Source organism: Amblyomma mixtum, chromosome 5, assembly GCF_055824585.1.
Source record: "Amblyomma mixtum isolate Tamu chromosome 5, ASM5582458v1, whole genome shotgun sequence".
Taxonomy (NCBI): Eukaryota; Metazoa; Arthropoda; class Arachnida; order Ixodida; family Ixodidae; genus Amblyomma; species Amblyomma mixtum.
In genome coordinates this window covers 129,740,449-129,763,496 of record NC_143016.1, presented here as the reverse complement: position 1 = coordinate 129,763,496, position 23,048 = coordinate 129,740,449, and the positions used below count along the sequence as shown (strand labels likewise).

The window sequence follows — 23,048 nt, the reverse complement described above, 5'->3', positions numbered from 1 at the left end:
CACACACACACACACACACACACACACACACACACACACACACACACACACACACACACACACACACACACACACACACACACACACATATATAGACACATATAGTAGTAGTAGAAAACGTTTATTCGGCCAAAATTTACAGGCCGAGCATAGCATGTCGGCCGCCTGGGCGACCAGAAGTCGCTGTTCTTCCTCCCCTTCAGCGCCAAGCCAGTCGAGCCAGGTGGTGATCGATAAAGAAGGTGGGGGGTAGGAACCCGACTGCTGAGCAGCCGGGTAATAGAAGAGGCAATGGGCAAGGTCCGCATAGATACAGGGGCAGTTGGGACAGGAAGGGTCCGATCGATAGCGATAGAGAAAGAGGCGAGACAGGGTGATGAGTGCATTCATTTGAACGTGCCGAAGAAGGCGAGCCTCCGGCACTGTGAGTGATGGATGAGGGGGAGGGTAAAGGCGTTTGTCGAGGCGGAGCTCGAGGTAGACCTCTTTTATGGTGCGGCGAAGGGTGAGTCTCCCACCGTCCTCCGAGGGCTTGGGCCAGGGGATCAATGGTGCCCGGAAAAGTGTGTCACGGGCGAGCTGATGAGCCAGCTCATTGCCGTCAATCCCTGAATGCCCAGGGACCCAGCGGAGGAAAACGATGGAAGGCTGCAATGCGGAGACCGCTCGTTCGACCTCCTGTTGAAGAGAAGGGGTTAGGGTGCGTTTCTGTATGTGGTGTATAGCGGCTTGTCAGTCTGAATAGACTGTGTACTCTTGAAGAGAGGGAAGGAGGGCAAATGACTGGAGGGCATGCGCAATGGCGAGGACCTCGAGGGATAATGCATCCGGAGGGCGTAGAAACGGCCCGCTGGTGTGAGTTTCAGGAGCGGGGAGGTGGGGATGGTACAGGGCGTAGCCGCAGGAACCTCGATGCGCGTTTGTTGCAATTAACTTACTCTGCTGCTGGTAAAGTGAGTTAAAATACGTTTTTTAAAGAAACATTTATTATGCAAATGGTTTCGGATGGCTGCGGACTGTCCGAAACAGCTGGTATAATACAGCGTATGGAACAGTTTACTGACGTTGTCTGACGAAACGTCAATAAGGTGTTTCACACGCTGGTCTACTTTTTCACCATATTTGGTCGTGTCAAGGTTCTATTTCACTGAGATATATACACCGGAGGCCGCGGCCTTTCCCAGAAGATGGCCGGCGCCGTCTCTCACACGTCGTCGATCGGTCGGAGGTAGTCTTGTTACCTGCACAGATTTTGTAAATAGGCCAATTATGGGAACTCCAATCTGGCACTATTACTTTTAATTGTTTCATAGTCCACCCTAACGGATATAGTTCAGAGAAAAACTAAAGTAAAAGTCCGAACCACCCCCACAACGTTCAGGGCACGACCATTGTCGCGACTAAACAGCTCAGGGAATGAACCTATAACCACACTGGAAAGCGGTGCTTGCGCATGTTTACCGAATGATAGCTGTCTTAACAACAAAACTATATCCGTATCTTTAGCCCTTTTAGCTGACTTTAGAAGGTCCGTAGTGCCAGTATCTAAGAAGCTTTGAGTGTTAGGTGCAACCTGAGGTTTGGTGAGCATTTATTTTTCAGGGAAGGCAACGCGCTTCGGGTATATCGTCGCTTTCTCAGTACTCCCTTTACCGCTGCAACTCTCTTCTCTTCGACATCGAGGTAAAGCGGGAGAGGGAAAATACAGTCCACGAGTTTATCCAGCACCACATCTCAATAGCGGGAAGCTAGGACACAACTTAAAAAAAAAAAACAGCAGTTGGTAACCATGGGCCATGGTCGGCGGCGTCCTGTGTTACTCTGCAAGTGAAAAAAACCAAACAGAATAAGATTTTTAATGTTTGATTGACTGTGTTGAACAAACCAGAGGCGTCAAATTTCTTCAGCTTATAACTTCGTCTGGTGGTTAACTTCTTTTTTAGGAAACAGGAAGAGTTTTAACAACGGACTACTTTTTCGTCGTGGCGGAATTCTGTGCCGCTGTCCTGAATATGGGCGGAGCTTCACTGCAGACTTAAGTTGTATACGTCTATAGCGCCATTATAGTGGCATTCTATAGCCGAAGTGATACGTGGTCCTTGCTACGATGTAAATGAAGATATTATTAGCTTAACAGATCTGTACACGCATTCCTACGCTCCTAGCATTCCTAACATCGCTTCTCAGCGCTGTAAGCCTAGATTCCCGGCGCCCTTCTCCCTCCCCCTTCTTCCTCCGTTTGTGTCTTCCGCGGACAATATCTCCGCTCTCATTCACACCTGGCACCCGCTATCGTTAATGACGCCGCTCCGTGAATACTGCCGTTGCCCGGGAGTGCGCGACCGACCGCCCTCGGCCCATTATGGTGCGCCAACATCGGAAACGGAGTCACAACGTCCATACGTGAGACGACATTCCCGAGATAATTCACGCGCCCACCTGGGTCGGAAACGCATTCACTGTGTACGCGCGCGTACTCGATACGAAAGGAATCTCGTGCGCCGCTGTGCGTGTGTGGCCGGAAGTGGATGCATCTCAAGGGCGCGGCATGCGGCCCGGTATAACACGGCGAAGACTGCTCGCGCAAGACTGCCAGTGCTTATTTGGTCTGCCTCGTTATGCGCGCATACAAATGAGCGGCGTATCTATAGTAACGTGTACCTCGAACCGTGTCGAGCGAGACGGCATGCCCTCGCTCTCTCCGCGTCCCGTACACGCAGGACGCGCTACACTTGGTGCGGCTCTCTTACGAAACTGTGGCAGCCGGCAACTGTGGCAACTCCACGTACCGGTCCGCATGGGTGTTACGCGGCAGGAAACATTCGGCGAATCGGCCCGCGCGGGGGTCTTTGTGGGCTAAACAACTGTGATCCCCGGCCGTAATGACTGGCATTGGCGGGGTTCCGAACCCAGCTCTTCTCTTGTGCCTCCTCGTGGCCTCTGCTCAGCTGCGCCACTCTGCTATAGCTGTTCAGGGAGAGGAGGAAGGTACCGGACACGGGGGCGTGGCACCACGGGAAAAAAGATAAAGAGCGTGTAACAAAAAAGAAAAGAAAGGGCTACAAATTGTTTTTGTCTGCTGGCTAAGGTTCGGCTCACACATAGGAAGGCGACGTGAGGCCGTCTGTTCTTTCGTAATGTTCGCACGTGGTTAACACTTCAAATGGTTAGCGCTTTGACTGTTGCTTTTGGAGGTTTGAATCGTCCGCATCGCGTCACTGCGGCTGAAGCTTAGAGAATTTCATTACTTTTCAAAGGACAAGCAACATACCGGGGCCACTAGCGCTTTGATGCCATCGTCGCTCAGCTCGGGGTTTGTGAAATAGCGCGCTTTGTGTACGATATACATATTGAGGGCTTAGAAATGCCGCAAGCAGGCCATTGTGCTACTCAGGCATGGGCAATATCGAAGGTCGATATGAGGTATCGCTTGCCAAAACAGGAAATATCGGTATCAAAAATACATTTTTAGTGTATGATGTATTTTAACTATACTCGATACCAAAAACGTAGTGTGTCGCATACATTGAGGCTGCTGTGAGTCAGACTTCGGCCCGAAGCGCTTGCTCGGGCAGTAGTGCACTGAAAAAAAAAAAAAAGAAGAAAACGATGGAGCAGAGTTAGGAAGAGACCATTTCTTTCTTCCCACGTTCGTCGTTTGACAGATAGACGGTGTATATGCTGCGCTTCTGCACGCTCAGTGACAGAAGGCACGAAGAGACAGGCTCACCGTTGTGGTAGAAACAACAGACCGGCCCCCATTTCAAGTTGCGATGTGACAACAGATATAGAAAACTTTCGTCGTCACGCTCAGGTGCTTTCAAAAGACACGTTGTTGATTACATAAGTGAGGTAAAGGTCACGAACTATTCCACACTCAGGTCAATGGAGTCATCAGCTCTGGAAGCGTCAAATGCCCCGCATTCCGACGCATTCTGAAGAGGCGCTTTGAAAGTTGAGCTTCTTAACAATACCTCCAGGGTATACGAGTCGACATGGCTGCGCTTCACTTTTTTTTCGTTCATAAAAGAGCACTTTCACCAGATAGAACATGGCTACTTGCTGGGCTGCTCACGTATACAGAGTATTTTTTCATTTGCTTTGCTTATGGCACGGCAACATCATGGGGCTCTTTCGGACCGTTTGTTTGAGCAAAGGTTATTAATTAACCCCGTTGAGAAAAGGTAACATCTTAATAACGCAAGTTAGCAAGGTATGTTTTGCCCCAATAAAAACTTCCAGCCGTTTCATTTTTTGTTGTTTGCCTCCTAGCATTTGACCTAAAATGTTCATTTTCAAACGTCTGTTGAACACAGTGCTTGGTAAATGGGAGTTCGGCCTTCGCAAGGCCACGGAGCTTGCACCTTCTTTGCATTGGGTAAAGGCACAATCAACCTGATAAATATTGCAGTAACAAACGAAAAGCATCAGAAAATGTTTCAAGTTTATTCGTATGTAGTGAAATGCTCACAGACCGGTTTGCAAGAAGATAATTACCTAAAAAAAAAGAAGATTTTATTAGGCTCTTAATGAAAAGGATCGTTTCAACGCCACCATGGCTTCAGTCCAATGCTAAAGTTCGAATGAAACCAGCTGCACCGACACCAGAGTTTAAAGAAACTGGAGCTTAAAGAAATCCGTGTAGCCGGATTCGTTTGAACCCTTTCAAAAACAGTGCGATGTATCGAATACATTAACGTTCCATGAACTATGGATGAGTTTCTTAACTTTGCTAACGGTATTACCAGCTGTACTAATATTGGATTTATGTGGTGCATCGAAGTATCGACGAAGCAGTATCTGTATCGGAAATCAATTTTCCTTCTGCATATAGTTTCGATATCGGAAATACAATTTTTTTAATGGTATCGGGTGTGAGTATCGAAGATACTTTTTTCAAGTATCATTCCCAAACCTTATATACTACTTGTAAAACAAGGACAATGGAATTTATGCAGTGCTCTGGCCTTAAATTTCGGAAATTCAGCGCTCAGGTACATTGACCCCGCAGAACTTTACGCTTCGACGCATTACCTGCATGTCATTATCGTCGTATCAAGGCAAAGATACTAGAAAAGGAAGGCAAGAGCTTCACTCTTGCTAAGAAACTGTGCTTCGTCGTTTGGCTGTATTTACCGAGCTGGCGATCACATGAACACTTCCTCTATCTCACGTTTCTTGTATTTTTCTTGGTTTCCTTCTCTATTATTTGCGGCTGCAGGTGCTACAAGTTCTTGCTTTGTCGGTGCATCGTCGTTGGATGAGAATAGATCGGCCAGCGTGCATATTAACCCAAGAATTACAAATGATCGATACAATATTGGAAATGGATGATTTCACCCTGGTCCTATGTAGGGCAAGTTTTGCCAATACACTGCCAATATTGGGTCGATTATCTGTGCTGCTTAAATCTTTTTAAACCTTTTTCCAGTATCTTTGTCTTTATATACGACGACAGAGGCATGCAACTGAATCGTCGAAGCGTATACCGTTCTGCGAGGTGAATATATGTGAGCGCTGAATTTCCGAAATTTAAGGCCAGAGCACTGCATAAATTTCATTGTCCTTGTTTTACAAGTAGCATAAGGTTTGTGAATGATACTTCAAAAAAACTATCTTCGATACCGACACACGATACAATCCAAAATTGTATTTCCGACACCGATACTAAATAAAGAACGAAAATTGATTTCTGATACAGATACTCGATACTGTGTATCGTCGATACTTCGATGCACCACATAAATGCAATATTAATAAAGCTGGTAATATGATTAGCTAAGTTCAGAAATTTCGCCGTGGTTCCTGGAACTTAAGTGTATTCGATATATCGCACTGTTTTTTAAAGGGTTTAAGCACCTAATACGGCCACCGCCACAGCACGGTGCACGCGTATTTGTGAACAACACACTGCGTCCGTCGTTTCCTCGAGGCTGATCACCATGACGGCGAAAAAATGTGTCACTTACTCGTATTATTATTCTTTGCTGCTTCAGGAATCATAGTGTGATCGCCGTCACATTGCACAGACCTTTCCAATTCATTTTTCGTTGTGTCGCCCGAAGTATCGGATCCTCCAGACTGGACATAAAAGAGTGTAATCAATAATACAGAGCGCTGCTTAAGAGGGCAAGAACAAGTAGGGGAACAAATTTAATTCCTCAGACCGTCCCTTTCCCGCAAACAACACGGCGGGCTCGGCATTGCCTAGCGTCCGAGACTCAGTGCACTAGCTCAGTGCGCTAGAAGTCTCAGTGCGCTAGCACTGAGACCCCCATTCACCGATTTCGCCACTGTCTAAGCTTGACCTGAAATAAAATAACACTTTATGGCCGGGAGTCGGTTTCAAACCCGCTGCAGCGCGAACAGATAAGCTTCGCTCGCGACTGGACAGTTTACAGCAACAGGTCATGAACTCCAATCTCAAAATCAGGAGCGATTACTTCAAAGAAAACGTGCTTTAGATGCGTGCATTATACAAAGAGCTGCGTTTTGGTGATTAAGTTATTAGTTTGATGAAGCAATTGTGTTCCTTCAAACGATTCTGAGATTCTGCTGCGATTGGCTGCAAAATATTTTATTCATCGGAAAGAGCTTGGTGACAAGAGGTCGCGTTAAGTGGTCGAGAGTACGTAGCCCTCGACGGCTTTGTCAGCCCACTCCACCGCCAGAACCTGAATTCTGGGGTCAGAGCTAGCCAGCACGGTTTCCCACCGCTCAAGAGAAGGATCGGTAACTAGGTCACCCGGGGGTGGCCCTATTTTGCAACCCCATAGGATGTGGTCGTAGTTGGCTCGTTGGCCGCAGTGTTTACAGTTCAGGTTGTATTGATCTGGATAGATGTGCGCGAGAAGTGATGGGGTGCACATCGATCTCGCCTGTTGACAACGCCACGTAACCTCTTGTTCTTTAGTCAAGCTTTTGTGGAGGGGGGGTTCTTCTCTCGAGTTTACTATGATTGGTTAGATCATGATAAGTGATCATGGAGCCTTTCGTGAAATTCAGGAAGCCAGACTCACCCAATGCACGGTCGACGGAACCTCGGGCTTTATTGTGGGCTGCCTCGTTCTCCGGATTCCCCGAATGGGTTGGGACCCATGTCAGTCCGGAATAATTTGGTGAAAATTTGGAGAGGCGATAAGAATATTCTAAGGGAGGTGTTTGTATTTCGCCCTTTTGCGAAATTATGTTAGCACTATGCCATCGCCGCAGCCGAACATCCCGCTTGTTTAACAACCAGCCTCTCGCGCTGCGCTTTGGATGTCGTCGTCTTCATCAACTTCCATCGGCATACAATGGATCCGAACAGCCACACCAAAGTGGAAACCGAAATGCTAGTGCACCTAATTCGCATCTGGTCCAACTACGCTAAATAATTCGCAATTTTTTTCTTCAGTCATTCGTTGTCTTCATGCATGTCGTGTTCTCCGAGCTTTGGTTTCTTTCGTCCGCTTGTAGCAGTTTCCCGTTTGTCTCCATCGGTTGTTCGCATCGGGTACTGCATCTACTGCTGTCTTGTCTTTACGTGAAGATATTCTCCCTTTTGGCTTTTGTTGACTGCGCATTCTCTTGTTGCAGTTTGTTTCTGCTCTTCTCATATCATTTCGTTTTAAAGTTATTCTTACATTGTATATCAGTGTTGATTCTCTTGTCGCATACGTATGTAAATTTTGACCTCACAGCTGTCTGCTCAGCCTCCTGCCTTCCTGCTCTGGAGGACACTTCGGAGGTTAGGATCAGTTTGCTTGATGTGACCATGATTATAATGCCTCCGTAATAGTGATTTATAAATACCCCCAGCAATCTGCGTCTCTTCTCGTTGCCCCTACCACTGTGTGCTTTTGCTGTACTTAGTTAGGTATAAATCTACAGCGCTATAGACGCTATTTGCTTTTCCCCCTCCGTCTTCCTGCAAACCCGCAAAAACAGCTCCACCGCTACAATGAAGTCGGCGTACGCTTGTTATGGCACCTTGGGGAACATAGACTAACTTCAAGACCCCGTTCTAGCGCTATTTCGTCTTTGGTGCAGCCTCTTGCGTAGAGCCAGACATTCAGGGTCAGGCTCTTCGCACGCACGACCTCGAATCTGCACAGCGAACAAACAAAAGGCTACCTGTGCACACATTTATCTCCGTAAGCGCATTACGCGAGAGAACACACACACACGGCTGTGGCATTGCACAGGCCTGGGCAAGCCTGTATGCGTTTGCCAATATTGTTGTTCCATGCTCCGCCGTTTCTCACTGCGAGCAGCTCGCCCTTGAAGGGAGCGGCAGTGCGGGTGTAGTGGGCTATACGGTAGCAGGGGCGTCTGTGTTATCTGCATCGTAGGCTTGGTGGAAACGGGTGCAAGTTTGCATTACCACCGCTGAGTCTGACTTCCTTGGGCCCTGTACGTTGCAGTGGCCAGGCATACGCAGCACAGCGAGAGTTGTGAGACATCAGCAGTTAAACGTCGGTCTTTGTCGCTTCAGCGAAGCGCGTGCTTCACAAAAAATACTTTTTTGCCCGACTGGGGCAAAACATTTCAACTACTGCTCCGTAAGCAGAGTTAAAAGCGTCTGCAACTGGGGTTCCGTGTTTTCGGTACTTATTTTTCTCAGAGTTCGGGGTGCTTTTCCTGCCGGTGTTTTTTTTTTTTTCTCTCTCTCTCTCTCTTTAGAATCATTGCCTAAGTTTCAATGCCTAAGTTTGCTGCCACAAATAAATCAATGTTTGTTGGCGCCTGTGCCGTTGAGACATTGCGTACCTATAATGTTTCTGTAGCTGTAAATAATATAAAGCAGCTTATATCACGGAACTTTATTAAACACATAGCAGAAAACAATTAAACCCTTCGGAGTAAAGATAAAAAAAAACTTAATCGCGAAGTTTTCAGGTGTATAGACATGCTAACTTAGCCAATTATTAAAATTGATCCTTTTTGTTATGAGTAATTTTACTGCCACAGGAGCATCGTCTTTGTGCCCAGGAAACTGCTTCGTTTTCATGTCTTGTCACAACCGTTTCACGGGCAAAACGGTATAGGAGATCGATCCTCTGGGCTGTGTTTCCTGGGCACAAAGACGACGCTCCTGTGGCAGTAAAATTACTCATAACAAAAAGGATCAATTTTAATAATTGGCTAAGTTAGCATGTCTATACACCTGAAAACTTCGCGATTAAGTTTTTTTTTTATCTTTACTCCGAAGGGTTTAATTGTTTTCTGTTATGTGTTTAATAAAGTTCCGTGATATAAGCTGCTTTATATTATTTATATTATTATCACGGGCAAACAACCGTTTTGCCCGTGAAACGGTTGTGACAAGACATGAAAACGAAGCTTTTTGACAAGACTTGTGTTTCTTTGCTGTCCACTCTCCGAAACAAACTTTAGCAGAAGCAAAAGTTTATTTTTCAACAATGTATGGTCTTCATGCACGCAAGGCGCAAACAGCCCGTTGTAGTCTACTTGTGCCGTTCTAAGTTCCCGCTTCCTGTCTGGATCGGAAGAACTGAAGATAGCAAGAATGCGGGAGAAGATTGCTCTCCGTGAATCTGGCGATTTCTTTGTTCAAGGACAGCTCAGAATGGCCGTCTACTTAGCGACCAACTTCAGTGTCTACTTTTACAGAAACCAAGCTTGAACAAAGTCAAAATGCTTCGTTATTAGCGTTTTTTTTTCTTGTGATGTCCGCAAACGACCTTGACTGCAAGTAGAACACACTGTAGCGGCTGCAGTGGATAGAGGCGACTATATCAGCGGCATAGGACTGCCAGGGACGGCTGCTGTCCTAGAGGAAAAAGAAACGTTCCAATGGATGTCGCTTGTACTATAAGAAAAAAAAATATACTGATTTATCGCTCAAGAAAACCGCAGGCGGTGCTGCAATATCCCATATCGCCGGTACTGACCGGCGCAACGCAGCTTGAGGCAGACACTGAAAGCGAAAGGATCTGTTGCACGTTTTTCTTTGAAAGTTCGTCATAGCAATACTGAAAGGATCTGTTACACGTTTTCTTTGAGGGAGCAGGGGTTCGTCATAGCCACACTGGCGTTGATGCTTTACTCTTGAAAAGCGAGGTTCTACATGCATTTCTCTTACTTTTTTTGTGAGCGAAAGCACTTCAGAGATTCTCTCCATTATGGTCATATATCTTCGTCATAAACCGTTTCGCTGCACCAAAGTTTAACTGTCGCCCAGTCAATGCACTGCACTACGATTCTGCTGGACGTTCGGGCAGAGTCTGGATGTTATTTTGGTTTCAGTTGTGTCTTGTGATTGTTTCGTCTTTCTCTCTCTCTCTCCCAGTTTTTCTTTTCTTTTTTTACTGAGACATTCTCGCCAGCAAGGGCGCGGGGCCGATCTTTCTTGCTCTGGCCGTTGCATAATCTTGCAGCCCGGCAGCTCTTGAAGGGAAGTGTGCCAAACTACTGCGAGGCCATCGCTCCCTCGATGCCCCTTATGCCTCGCATCGTGGACAGCGTTACTTATAAGAGAATAAAAATAAATGTTTTCAGTTCAGTGTACCAACACATGCCCTGCGTGCTGGTCTGTCGTGAACGTTTTCAATGCGTCGAAGCTTGACCGGAAGCTTCAGCGCCCGTCCCGTGTTTTTCGTGTTCCTTCTGTCCTCGTTCCGTAGCGCTGTTGTGAATCTGTTTATTAAGCATGAACCAACTAGCCCACACCAGAATCCTCTTTGACCGGCGTTTGTGGCACAATACTGTTTGCAGTGCGGCCTTCTTAAATCTCACGGCTTTGATCCTATGTTTGCCACCCTAATCATGCCCGTTATGTGGTCATTACATTCGCGATTGCTCGTGGTCACACCACACACACCTCTAATCATTCCCATGTCAGGCACTTCCACTCTGTTGATATTCCTTTTCTTCATAGCTGATTCCTACCTTGCATACGTCATGGGTGGTCTCTCCACCTTCTTGTAAACTTTTCCCTTTAGATAGAGGGGCATTGTCCTGTCACGAACGCGAACACAAAAACAGAAATATTAGCTGCTGGAGAGGAAATACATTCAGGATGAATTAAAGGTGCAATTAAGGTGTTTTTTTTTTCGAGCATTTTTCCAATCGCATAACAGTCCTTAGTCCCATCTCTCGACCACAATAACCCCCCCCCCCCTTTTTTTTTAGAATCCCGCAGCGATGACGTCACAAACATTATTAGAAAAACACTCGTATTTGCGCGTTGAATGGCTGAAGTAACGACTGAAAGTGATGAGTCCTTTCATAAAACGCCTAAGAGGACCCAATACAAGGCTCAAAATTTTGTTAGTGCAGCGGAAAGCGGGTAATAAGTTGCGGGTAATGTTTGTTACGTCGAAAAGGCAGCGTCGTCCGTAGAAATCATCTGAACTGAGGCCACGGAAACGGCAAACGCTAAAATCGCTTTGCGCCAGTATGACATGTCGCCTCCCTCTCAAACTTGATGGAAACTGTCAGGAACAAGAGAAAAACGTAAACAGTATGAGTTTCATTGAAATATGGTAATCTCGAAAAACTTCCGGAGCTGCTCTCTAAACAATCTTCGCACCTTCAAAGTGAAAATCAACTGCGCTAGTACAGAGTCCCCCTAAGATCTCGGTTCTTGTTGTTGTTATTGTTGTTGTTGTTAGTGCTATTTATTAATAAAATAAATAAAATAAAAATGAAAGGAAAATATGTTGCTAGCCGCGACATCTGCCATCGAAACCTAAAGCACCTGAGCTGCGGCTAGCGGGAATAAAAGGACAGGGAGAGGAGAGTGCAGACGAAAGAAAGGGGGGAGCGATAGTAAGAAAGGATAGGGGTAGAACGGCAGTATACACTACGTACAAATACAGGATATGGAAATAAGATCTCGGTTGGCTGTACGAATTTCAGTTGCATTGTTCGCGTTTCATTAGACAATATTCTAGATTAGCTTGGTCCCGGTTGTCGCTGGTCGCATGCCATGTTTTTTCTTCTGAAGAACGCATGTGCACTGCACACTCCGCGAATGCACGTGTTTTCCCAGACTCTTAAAAGAGTACAGACGCCAGATCTCCGTTCCATGCTCCCTTTGTAACGATGCGCATTGCTATACATAAAGTAATGTGGGCAAAATAAACAAAGAAATAAAAACAATATTGCACAGCCAACACCGCCTATGGCACAACGGGCTACATTGCTATGCGTGAAGCACCACGTGGCGTTCGCCAATGATCGCTAAATATCTTATAAACGAATTTCTTCTTTCATAATTCGGGTTCGCTTTCAACAGACAAACGACGGTTGTGACTTCAAATCTCGGTATAGGCCACGTTAGGCCTGAAACAACTCTAATACAATCGGTGCTTCTTCAGTCTGTCATTCCGGCCTTTGAGGCAGGCTGGCTTAAGCTCTGTAGTGAATTAAAACAGCGAAGCAGCGATTATATAGCCGTTTTTCATGTCTTTTGAAGTCACAGCCATTGTTCGGCTATTGAAACCGGAAGAGCATGAAAATTACAAATAATTTAGCGCGTGTAGGCCTATTCCACATGATGATCTATGTACACTTACGTCTAGCGCACTGTTACAAAGAAGAAAGCACGCAACCAGAAGTGCGATGTCTGTACTCTTCTAAACGTTACGCACTAGAGGTTGGATTTTACGTTGTTGTTTTTTTTTATGTGTGCTAGCACTTATGGTGGCCACATACCCAGCAATTCTAGAGAAAAGCATTTTTGAGCTGGAAACCGTTTAAGAATGCAATTTTTTTCATATAATGTAAGGTTTCACTTTAATAATTAATATATCCGCACGCCAACCGACGGCGGTCACGTTTTTCTTTCCAATAACGTTTTTGCTATCATCAAAAGCGTTCCCCATTGGTTCCCCAACTCTGTGGTAGCCTGATACCACCTAGTAGGTCGTAGTTCCAACCGACAACTGACGTTATATTAGCGCACATATCCGCATTTGACCTAATTACCCAAAACAAGTGGCATTTTTTTTAATGTGGTGGACTTTTTTTTGGTGTTTACTTCAGAACTGATACTTCGTTTATATCCCGTAGAAAAAATACCGGCCTTTTTTTTTCTGATATATGTTGCACGCTTGTGCGCTAAAAAGTCACGTATAGTTTATCTTGACGTGTTTGTTAGCCACAGCTGTTTACGCACAAGTAACTGATACACAGATAGGCATGTTTAGATGGTAATCGCGATATGAAATGCATATATCGCCAGAAAAAAGAAGGTAACACCTTGGAAGTTAAGTAAATCAAGCCGCAAGGCAAAATATGTAAATAGACGTTTGTTTCTAAAATATGGGTTGCGCAAAACAAATAAACCAGAAAACAATAACAGGAGAACAACACACAAATATACTTGCCTCCCTTACGTAAGTGGAACCAGGCCTTTCTCTATATAGTAGCCTTCCCGTCGAAATAATAGCCTTTTGCCTGATTGTGATCAATGCAAGTTTTCTTCGCTTGCTGCACACTCCTCGCTGCTTCAGACACGGAACGAAACATGAAAACAGCCAACGCTTCACAAGAGCAGTGTTTCGGATTGTGTTGTGACCCCTTATTGCCTTTGTGTGTGTGCGCCCCCTCCTAACGACCACTCGCATTCCCCTCCTAACGACAGTTCGCATCCTCCTCCTAACGACCACTCAATCCTCCTCCTAACGACCACTCATCCCCTCCTAACGACCGCTTGCCCTTCGTCGCACGCTGTCGCCAGAGGCCCCCCCACGGTGCGCCCCCGCACCCTCCTCCTGTTCTGGGAAGCCACTCCCTCCCGTGGACGCTTCTCCACTCCCTCCTTTCTTCGGGCGGCCAGTTCGGCTCCTGCCTCGGTCGACGCTGGTCGCACCCTCATCGGCTTTAAATAAACGAAGTCTAAAAGTACCGTGTGCGTCTTTCGCTGCATTCAACACAGCGACCGGACACGACAGTGGCGACGAGAAAGTGGATTCGACCCGCGCTACGCAACGCTATTGACAAGCCATGGCTACGCGAGGGTTTCCCAATCAGATACCAGAATTCAACGGCTCATCGTGGTCATCGTGGGTTGGACGCCTTCAGTTCTACTTTGAAGCTAACAACATCACAGACCCAGCCTTGAAGAGGGCCAACCTGCTGACGCTGTGCGGGGAGCAGACCTACGATACTGTCTGCGCCCTTATTCAGCCAAGCACACCAGCGGCAGTGTCTTACGACGACATCGTAAAAGCGCTGCAAAAGCACTACGACCCAAGGCCATCCGAGGTCTACAGCCGGGCTCGCTTCCAACGACGAGATCAACTGGGAGGAGAAACTCTGAGCGCCTACGTAGCCGCGCTCAAGAAGCTCGCTGCCGACTGCAATTTTGGAACGCTGTCGACAACAGCTACCGGGCAGGAGGGAGACGCAGCTTCTTCTGCTAACACCACCATGCTTCCCTTGGACGTGATGTTACGCGACAGATTTGTGTGCGGACTGAGTGACGAGTCACTGCAGCAGCGCCTGTTCGCTGAGAAGGACCTCACATTCAGCAAAGCTTACGACATCGCCGTTCGAGCGGAGAGCGCCGGTCACCAGCAGAGAGGGATTCGCCGGAACACCGAGCCGGTACACCAGACAAGCAACCAGGTGCGCAAGCCTTCTGTTGTTGTAAAATCGGTCAAAAAGGCACAACGCTGCTGGCGGTGTGACGACCAACACAACCCCCAGGGATGTCGATTCCAGTCAGCCACGTGTAATTTTTGCCACAAGCGAGGGCATATCGAAAGAGCATGCATTACGAAACGGAGACTTGCCAAGATAAAGTCACCTTCCCAGCCTAATCACAGCGTCAACGCCTCAGAGAATACGCCGCTATCTGATCTCCATGGAACAACATCAGCAACACCATCTGTGTTGTACGACCTGAACACCATGAATCTCGGCACGCGACCGAAGATTTTTACAGAAGTAAGCGTACATCACCAGCTGATTAAGTTCGAGGTGGACTCCGGCGCAGCCTGTACTCTGATCAGTGAGGACACGTTCCGAACTTCATGGCCATCTGACGCACCCGCCCTGCAACAAGACGACACGCACCTGCGAACGTGGTCAGGACAGAATCTGCCACTATTGGGCTCTGCCAACGTGCAGGTTAACTACAACGGCCAGACCCATACGCTACCTCTGCTTGTTGTGAAGGGCACAGGATCAAGCCTTCTAGGGAGAAACTGGTTTTCTCCACTAGGCGTGATGATATGCGGCATACACCAGACGCCGAGCCAGAACATGGTTGAGCAACTGCAAGAGAAATACGAAAGAGTATTCTCGGAAGAGATTCCAGGAAACGAAGGGCCCCCGGTCACACTGGAGTTGTTGGACAACGCGCAACCCAAATTTCTGAAGGCCAGGCCGGTGCCGTTTGCTCTCCGAGATTCAGTTGAAAAAGAGTTGGACAAACTGGAGCAGCAAGGTGTCATCGAGCCGACGCAGCATTCAGAATGGGCCACACCACTTGTCGTAGTTCGCAAGAAGAACGGAACCATACGCCTCTGCGGAGACTACCGGAGCACCGTCAATCTTGCGACTAAAGCGTCCTCTTACCCGCTACCGACACCTGAAGAAGTATTCAGTGTACTACGTGGCGCAAGAGTCTTCAGCACATTGGACCTCACCCAGGCGTATCAGCAGCTGAAGGTGAGCGAGTCAACTGCTGAATTATTGGCAATTAACACACTGAAAGGCTTGTACAAAGTCAAGCGACTGCCTTTTGGCGTAGCTGCAGCCCCGGCCATATTTCAAAAATTCATGGAGACAGTGCTTCAGGGCATCCCAGGAGTTTGTGTCTACCTTGACGATGTCATCATCAGTGGCACTTCCACTGAAGAGCATGCAGTGCGCCTAGAGCTCGTTCTCGAAAGGCTAGCAAACGCTAATTTGTGCATAAGCAAATCGAAGTGCTGTTTTGCGGTGCCAGAGGTGCAATTTCTGGGACACCGAATTGATGCGGAAGGCATTCACCCTACCGAGGACAAAGTGCGAGCGATCACAGAAGCACGAGCTCCAACAAACAAGCAGGAGCTACAGGCTTTTCTCGGACTCTTGACGTTCTACGACCGGTTCTTGGAACAAAGAGCTACCGTGGCCAACGACTTATACCAACTCCTTCGGAAAGATGTGACATGGACATGGTCGCCACGCCATCAGCAGTCATTCGATGCCCTGAAAGACCTGATTCGAAGATGTACAGTCCTCCGCCACTACGACGAAAGGAAGCCTCTGCTTTTGGCTTGCGACGCATCACCGTACGGAGTCGGCGCGGTTCTATCGCAAACTGACGAGCAAGGAAGGGAAGCTCCCATCGCCTTCGCCTCACGTACGTTGTCGCAAGCAGAACGCAACTACGCGCAACTTGACAAAGAAGGGCTAGCCATCGTCTACGCGGCGACACATTTTCACCAGTACATTGCCGGCCGGAAGGTGACCTTTATAACCGATCACCGACCGCTATTGGGCATTCTGGGACCACAAAGGCCTATGCCACCAACTTTGTCTCCGCGAATGACACGTTGGTGCATCAAACTCTCAGCGTACGACTACGCTCTGGTCTACCGCAATGGGAGTAAACATCAAAACGCCGATGCGCTAAGCCGTCTGCCACTAGACGCAACTGTTGACGAACCATTTCCACCAGGAGACGTTCTGATGTTCGAAGCACTGCCAGAACCTCCGCTTACAGCAGGCACAGTTGCAGCATCTACGCAGAAGTGCGCAGCTCTCCGGCTAGTTTACACAGCTGTTCAACAAGGCAACGTGCATAAACTCAAAGGGGACAACTTCGACGCTTACCGCAGGCGAGCTACAGAGTTGAGCACCCATCGCGGCTGCATCATATTTGGGTCCCGAGTTGTGATGCCGAGAGAACTACGCGCACAAGCTATGTCTCTCATCCACGCCGGACATCGGGGCATCGTTGCAATGAAAAAGTGTGCCAGAAGCTACATGTGGTGGCCTGGCATTGACAACGACATCGAAACAGTGGTGCGAGAATGCAAGCCTTGCCAGAGCAGCCGGAGCGCCCCGCCGAAAGCTCCTGTCCCAGAATGGGAAAAGCCAGACACACCATGGCACACACTGCACATTGATTTTGCAGGACCAATTGAGGGCTGCACTTTCCTTGTGGTCGTAGATGCCTACACAAAGTGGCTTGAGATAAGGCAAATGGGACAGACGACTTCGGCAGCAGTCATTGACAACCTCCGATCACTATTTGCAACGTTCGGCCTGCCGCGCAAGGTAGTGTCGGACAACGGAACACCGTTTGTGTCTGTGGAGATTCTCAAGTTTTATCGCGACAACGGGATCTCATCAGTTACATCGGCCCCCTACCACCCAGCGACAAACGGACAAGCCGAGCGCTACGTAGCCGAGCTAAAACGCGCCCTTGAAAGAGATCAGACAGGCTCGCTGCAGCGCCGCCTTGCGCGCTTTCTCTTCAAGCAGCACACGACGGTTCAGAGCACAACAGGCGAGACCCCCTCGAAAATGATGTTCGAGCGTGAAATGCGAACCCAGCTCACAGCCATCCTCCCCGAGCCAAAGGCAGAGACGTTCCGGGAAGAAAAAGCAATTCCGCGCTGCGGCACGCTTAATGAGGGGCAGCGCGTCCTCGCCCGACAGTTTCTGAAAAAGCCACGCTGGGAGGAAGCTACAATTGTCAGACGCATAGGCCTGCGCTCTTGGCTCGTCAACATACATGGCACAGTAGCACGCCGACATCTCAACCAGCTGCGTAGATTTACGACGCCGTCTGAGAGCTGTCCGCCAGCGGAGAGAACACGTGCACTATCTTCCCACATAGCCTGGCACCTCTTCCCGGAAGAAGAGACTTCGCCCAGGACAGACCCAGGAGACACAGCGAACAACAGCCAGCCTACAAGTGTTTCTCCCCCGAGCGCACAAAGCCAGCGCGCCTCCACGCGTGAGCGCCGACCCCCTGCACGATACCAGGCAACTTTCTAAGGGGGAAGGAAGTGTTGTGTCCCCTTATTGCTTTTGTGTGTGTGCGCCCCCTCCTAACGACCACTCGCATTCCCCTCCTAACGACAGTTCGCATCCTCCTCCTAACGACCACTCAATCCTCCTCCTAACGACCACTCATCCCCTCCTAACGACCGCTTGCCCTTCGTCGCACGCTGTCGCCAGAGGCCCCCCCACGGTGCGCCCCCGCACCCTCCTCCTGTTCTGGGAAGCCACTCCCTCCCGTGGACGCTTCTCCACTCCCTCCTTTCTTCGGGCGGCCAGTTCGGCTCCTGCCTCGGTCGACGCTGGTCGCACCCTCATCGGCTTTAAATAAACGAAGTCTAAAAGTACCGTGTGCGTCTTTCGCTGCATTCAACACAGCGACCGGACACGACAGATTGGAAAGAAAGAAAAAGTGCCCGCGACATCCTGAAGGAGCCAGGGGACCTCCGATCACACAGTGCGCACTTTGGCGGCAACGATGAAAGTGCCGCCGAACTTTTACTGAATGCAGAAAATGGCACTTTCTTCGTCATGCTTGTGAATGGTTTCGAGTTGACAGTGGTTTGACACTGCTACTAACGTTTTCAGTGTCCTTAGGTGTCGTGCGAAAGTCCCTTAGCCAAGTAATGGCTCTGATAAAGTGACGTCAGTCGGAGAGTAGAAGGCGCTGCGCTAGTAGACGAAGCTTGGCAGGGTATAGTGGAGCTTCTGGATCTGCACCAAGCGTTGTCGGAGCGACACCTCAAAACGGACAGCTGCGCTATACTTCATCCAGCGATCCTGCTGTCTCGCCGCGTTCCCGGCTTCCGCACTTGGTTATTTCTCTCTTGTGACCGATAGTAACTATAGTACTCAATAGCCTGCAAGATATACGCCGCGTACGTTCGAAGTGCACTGATCTTTTTCGGTTGAAGCTAAATATTATTATATGAATTCAGCAAACGTTTATCGTTGTGTTATTTTTTTTTCTGTTTAAACTATAAACTCTGTCCCCTAGTTGCAACGTATTGCATGTTGTCTTATTCCAAGAAAAAGGGTTGGTAGGCGTCATATATTAAATCCTGTTCTTTTTTTTTCGGCGGCCGCGTTTCGGTGGAGGCGAAATGCTGTGCGAAATGCTGTACTGTGCGATGTCAGTGCACGTCGAAGAACTCCAGGTGGTCGAAGTTATCTGGAGCAATCCACTACGGCTTAGCCGTAGCCTGAGTAGTTTTGGGATGTTAAACGCCCGTAAACCAAACCAAACCAGACCAAACCTTTGTTTCGATCTCTGTTGCAATTCCGTTCTAATTACATTCTAATTGTATTTCATTTCTGCAATTATATTCCTTTGTAGTAAGTGCTTGTCATTACAAGTAATTATAAGTACTAGCTCTGTTACTAGCTAACATTTCGCATTTTCGCGCATTCGATGACGTCACACCGTTTCGACCTATCGCAAGTTTTGTATAACGCCGCCACTATTTGGCCGACTCTGGGTTTTCGTGTCGATGAGCCGACTGATGCTTTCGCATTAGTAACATGGCATGCTCGGCATAAGCGCGCTATATACACGTACCTTCCAGGCGCACTCCAGCTGCAAGGCTGACGTGGTGCTCCGCGAAAGCTCGCCGTTCCGAAGCGTAAAAGCGCGACATTTAAAACGACACCGTTCTCCCCGCCGTTCCAAACCTGCACCGACGCTCGAAGAGACAAAGCAAGTGTGGACAGCTGCACCTGTCTTACCGCCTGCAAACAAGAGATTGCCTGTATTCTAGCTGCAAACTGCTTACGCCGTATTTTGTTTCGGTTTAGCGACCCTGTCTGTGCCTATTCTTCCATGTTTACAATCTAGTTTCGCATGCCATTCGCGTTCGCCGAACCCGGGGCATCGAGTCATGCAGACTGCATGACCTGATGCTCTACACAAAGCTTCCGCTTCCCCTCTGACGGGTGCGCAGTATCGTTTACGTCACTAGCGGCTGATGGCCGATTTAGGAGCGGGGTGAAGTCTGTGAGCTAAGAAAAACAGACCGGAGGGGGGAAATAGAGGGCCATAGGAGCGAAGCGCAGCGGAATGCAAAGTACTCGAGCATGCACGGTTGCATTCCGCCAGCGTCGAGAGAAAAACAGAAACAAAAAAAAACATTTAATCGGCACACGTCTGGTCCCCATCGACGCGACGATTAGATTAGATCAAAAGCGACCGAACCCGCGGATTCCACGTAACTGCGGAGGTGCGACAGCCGGCTTTGTCTCCGGCCTTTCTCGGATTGCGGACAATGGACAAGACGGAGATTAAGGATTGCGAGAGAGCGCGCGCGGGAGCGTGGTTCGTACGTCATAGCGCGGAATGTGTATCTCTCGAGCACTGCTTCCACCGTCAATGCCTAAACGTATTGTTACCGATCCCTGCCTCATCGACGGCTCTACATCTCGCGAGGTGTCGTAGAGGGGGCGCTGGCGGGGAGGGCACTGTATAGCACACCGGTGCCTCTCGCTTCTTCAAACAACCGTGGGCTCCCTTTCTCTCTCTCTCTTCTCCTCCCCACCAACACACAAAGACAGACGGACGAGCGCAGACAATGGCTGGAAAAGTAATGTCGGGCCTCCGTCCGCTGCTCGCGTGCTTGAGATAACGTCACCCTCTTGCGATTGGAGGTGAGCAGTCAACGTTGCTCGACAAGGTGTATAACGACATCTTTTTGCGAGGCAGTAGGGTGCGCGCGGAGAAGATATTGCGCCCCCCCCCCCCCCCCCCTCGTCCGTGCACGCTTGAACGCTACTGATTGCGGCTGCGGATGCAACGCATTCCCCCCGCTCTCTACCCCCCCCCCCCCCTCTTCCATTGGGAGTCGGGTCTGAACGAAAAAAAAAAAAGAAAACTGAGAAAAGATAAACAAAAGACAGTGTGTCGGTCCACGGAAGGGCCTGAGCTCAGCAGTGTAACCTCGGTGGAAAGGGAATCGGCGAAAGGTATATAGGACGCGTTGCGCGGAGCCGTTGCCTCGGTGTCTTCTCGACGCGTACATGCGTACGACGTGTCTCCGACAGGGAAGTGTTCGGTGTGTATACGGATAAGCGCAACCGAACAGTTTGCAGTTAGTCTCGTGTTGTACTGACACTGTAATATCTGCCTTGCGCTCGGGCTCGATTAGTGGCGGAACTGTTGTAAGTGCACCGATCACGATTACCAGGCCTTGTGCGCCGGAAGGACATTGTGCCGTGTGCAGCGCACGTGCGTACAGCCGCCGGACTGGAAGGAAGGACGAAGCTCCTCGTGGCATTCAGCGTTCGGAATGGTGATGGCCAAGACGCTGCTCGAACCTCCCACGTCCCAGTGGGTTCTCACCGACAGGTCAGGAAATCTTGCGCAACACTGTCTCTCTGGAGAAGTTATTGAATTGTCCTTGTCCTTTGAATCGCGCGTCATATAACTCGGAAACATAGGCAGTATATCGTAAGAATGTGCGAGGTTTCGCCTATCGCCCCTTTTATAGAAAAGGGGCCGGCTGCTGTGGTTCGAGCGAGACAATTAAGGATACTTCAAACTTTTCTGATTTCGTTTCCACTTTCTCTTATCACCCCTTCACAGTTCAGGCCACGCCAGGTTCCTCCCGTCGTTTGTGACGCCTTCAAAGCTGCTAAACGCGCTTCGTGCTCATTGTAATTTTTTGTATCGCTTAACGAAAGACTAGTGAACGTTGCGACGGTTCTCGAGTGATCAATCGCAGCAGTAAGCAGCAGTATTGTAATGTCGTTCAGTGTGTTGTTGTTGGCACATAAGTCCCAAAGCGAAATAACTGGCCCATTACGATCTGCATGGCGAAAGACTGATAATCATGCCCCATTTACGCGCACCGACATCTCAGTGTCCTCCTAAGCTTCTCTGCACTGCTCAGCCAGATCAAAATGGCGGGATGCGGCTGTGGTTCCAAAGTGCCATTCAGTGCTTAAAAAAGGAACGCCTAGGCTCTAGCCAGCGCTACGGGTGCACCGTCACTAAAACTCCCTAATAGAATAAGGTAGCCTTGTCAGTATTACCGCCTATTCCCGGCTATAAGACGGCATTAAAACCTGGCGTCTTCTTAAATATTCTTTATTAGCTTATTAGCTGTAGTCTCGTATGGCAAGGTCTCATTCTTAGCCCTTGCTGCGAAAATGCGGCTGGTCGAGCGTTAAGCACACGGCGCTTGTTTGGCCGTGGGCACAGAAGCAGCCGCCAATGTCAGCAATGCATTCAGTTGCGACAGAGTCTGGCATGTTGAGTTGTGTGATATACCCTGCGGAAGGGCGAATCAAATTCGAAGAACCTCGGGGCACAGTAAGGAATAAAGGAAGGCCATGCAGGCCTTGTCCTATTCTCTTATGATCTCTTGCTCCTTGGTCTCGCAGCTTCACTAAAACTCGCCGACTTAAACCACGTTCCGTATCTTCTATCTCTAAGCTTTCTTGCCGGTCACTTGCGGCCCACGTGTCAAGACTGTTCGCACTAATGCAGAGGACATTCTCCTCTTGGTCCCATCGTCCAGCTGATAACAATCCTCCACGCTGAGCGTTGAATGCGTTAAGTCGTACGGATCTGGCGCGGCCGAAAATGTTGTTTTTCTGCACGTGGCGCTCGCTCGTTTGCCCCCTCCGCGAATGCTGGCGCACGCGACGTCCCTGACCCCGTGACGCCGAGGACGCGCGACGACCAAGTGGCGGCACCCAGAGTGGCAACACAGAGGCCGCAGCGACGCCTGTGCGCTGCACGGCCGCCCAATTTGCATCCTCGTCCTTGTCGGCTGCAGCCCTTGCCCCGCTTATTAGGGATCCTTCCCTTGCCAGGCGCTGTGAAGAAATGGAAGATATGCTCACGTGTCTCCGTGCTTCATCGCGCGCGGCCCGCTGCTTTTGAGTGGTTCCGATTGTGCCAGGCTTGCGGGAAGACAGTCTTGGCGTAGAGAGGCCGCTGAGAAGGCTGAGATGCGTCGTTGGCGTTGGAGGCAAAAGAAAGAGCTTAATTCGATGATCGCTCGAAGCGTTGACCCTTGGTAAACGACTCTTACTACTGCTGATGAAGATGACACGGGGAACTCACATTGTTGTCGTAATACCGGCTGTAAGGCATG

The 23,048-nt window shown here is 49.0% G+C and overlaps 1 protein-coding gene and 1 long non-coding RNA gene across 7 annotated transcripts in view; one reads left to right on the top strand and one right to left on the bottom strand.

Moving 5' to 3' along the window:
* The window catches only part of fray (oxidative stress responsive kinase frayed), a 145,539-nt gene that overhangs the window by 50,223 nt on the left and 72,268 nt on the right, over nucleotides 1–23,048 (top strand). Inside the window, exon 1 of one of the 6 annotated variants that reach the window (XM_089546022.1) lies at nucleotides 21,144–21,292. The exons of the other annotated variants lie outside the window; for them this stretch is intronic. Coding sequence (XP_089402148.1) covers nucleotides 21,234–21,292 — 59 coding nt within the window. The 5' untranslated portion in view covers nucleotides 21,144–21,233. Of the gene's footprint in view, nucleotides 1–21,143; nucleotides 21,293–23,048 lie in introns of those variants that run through there. 6 annotated transcript variants of the gene reach the window in all.
* Nucleotides 119–6,080, bottom strand: LOC149343706 (uncharacterized). The gene is made up of 3 exons (XR_016283141.1): nucleotides 5,970–6,080; nucleotides 3,526–3,582; nucleotides 119–1,821 (listed from the first exon to the last, which is right to left on the bottom strand). It is a non-coding gene; the product is annotated as an uncharacterized LOC149343706 (long non-coding RNA).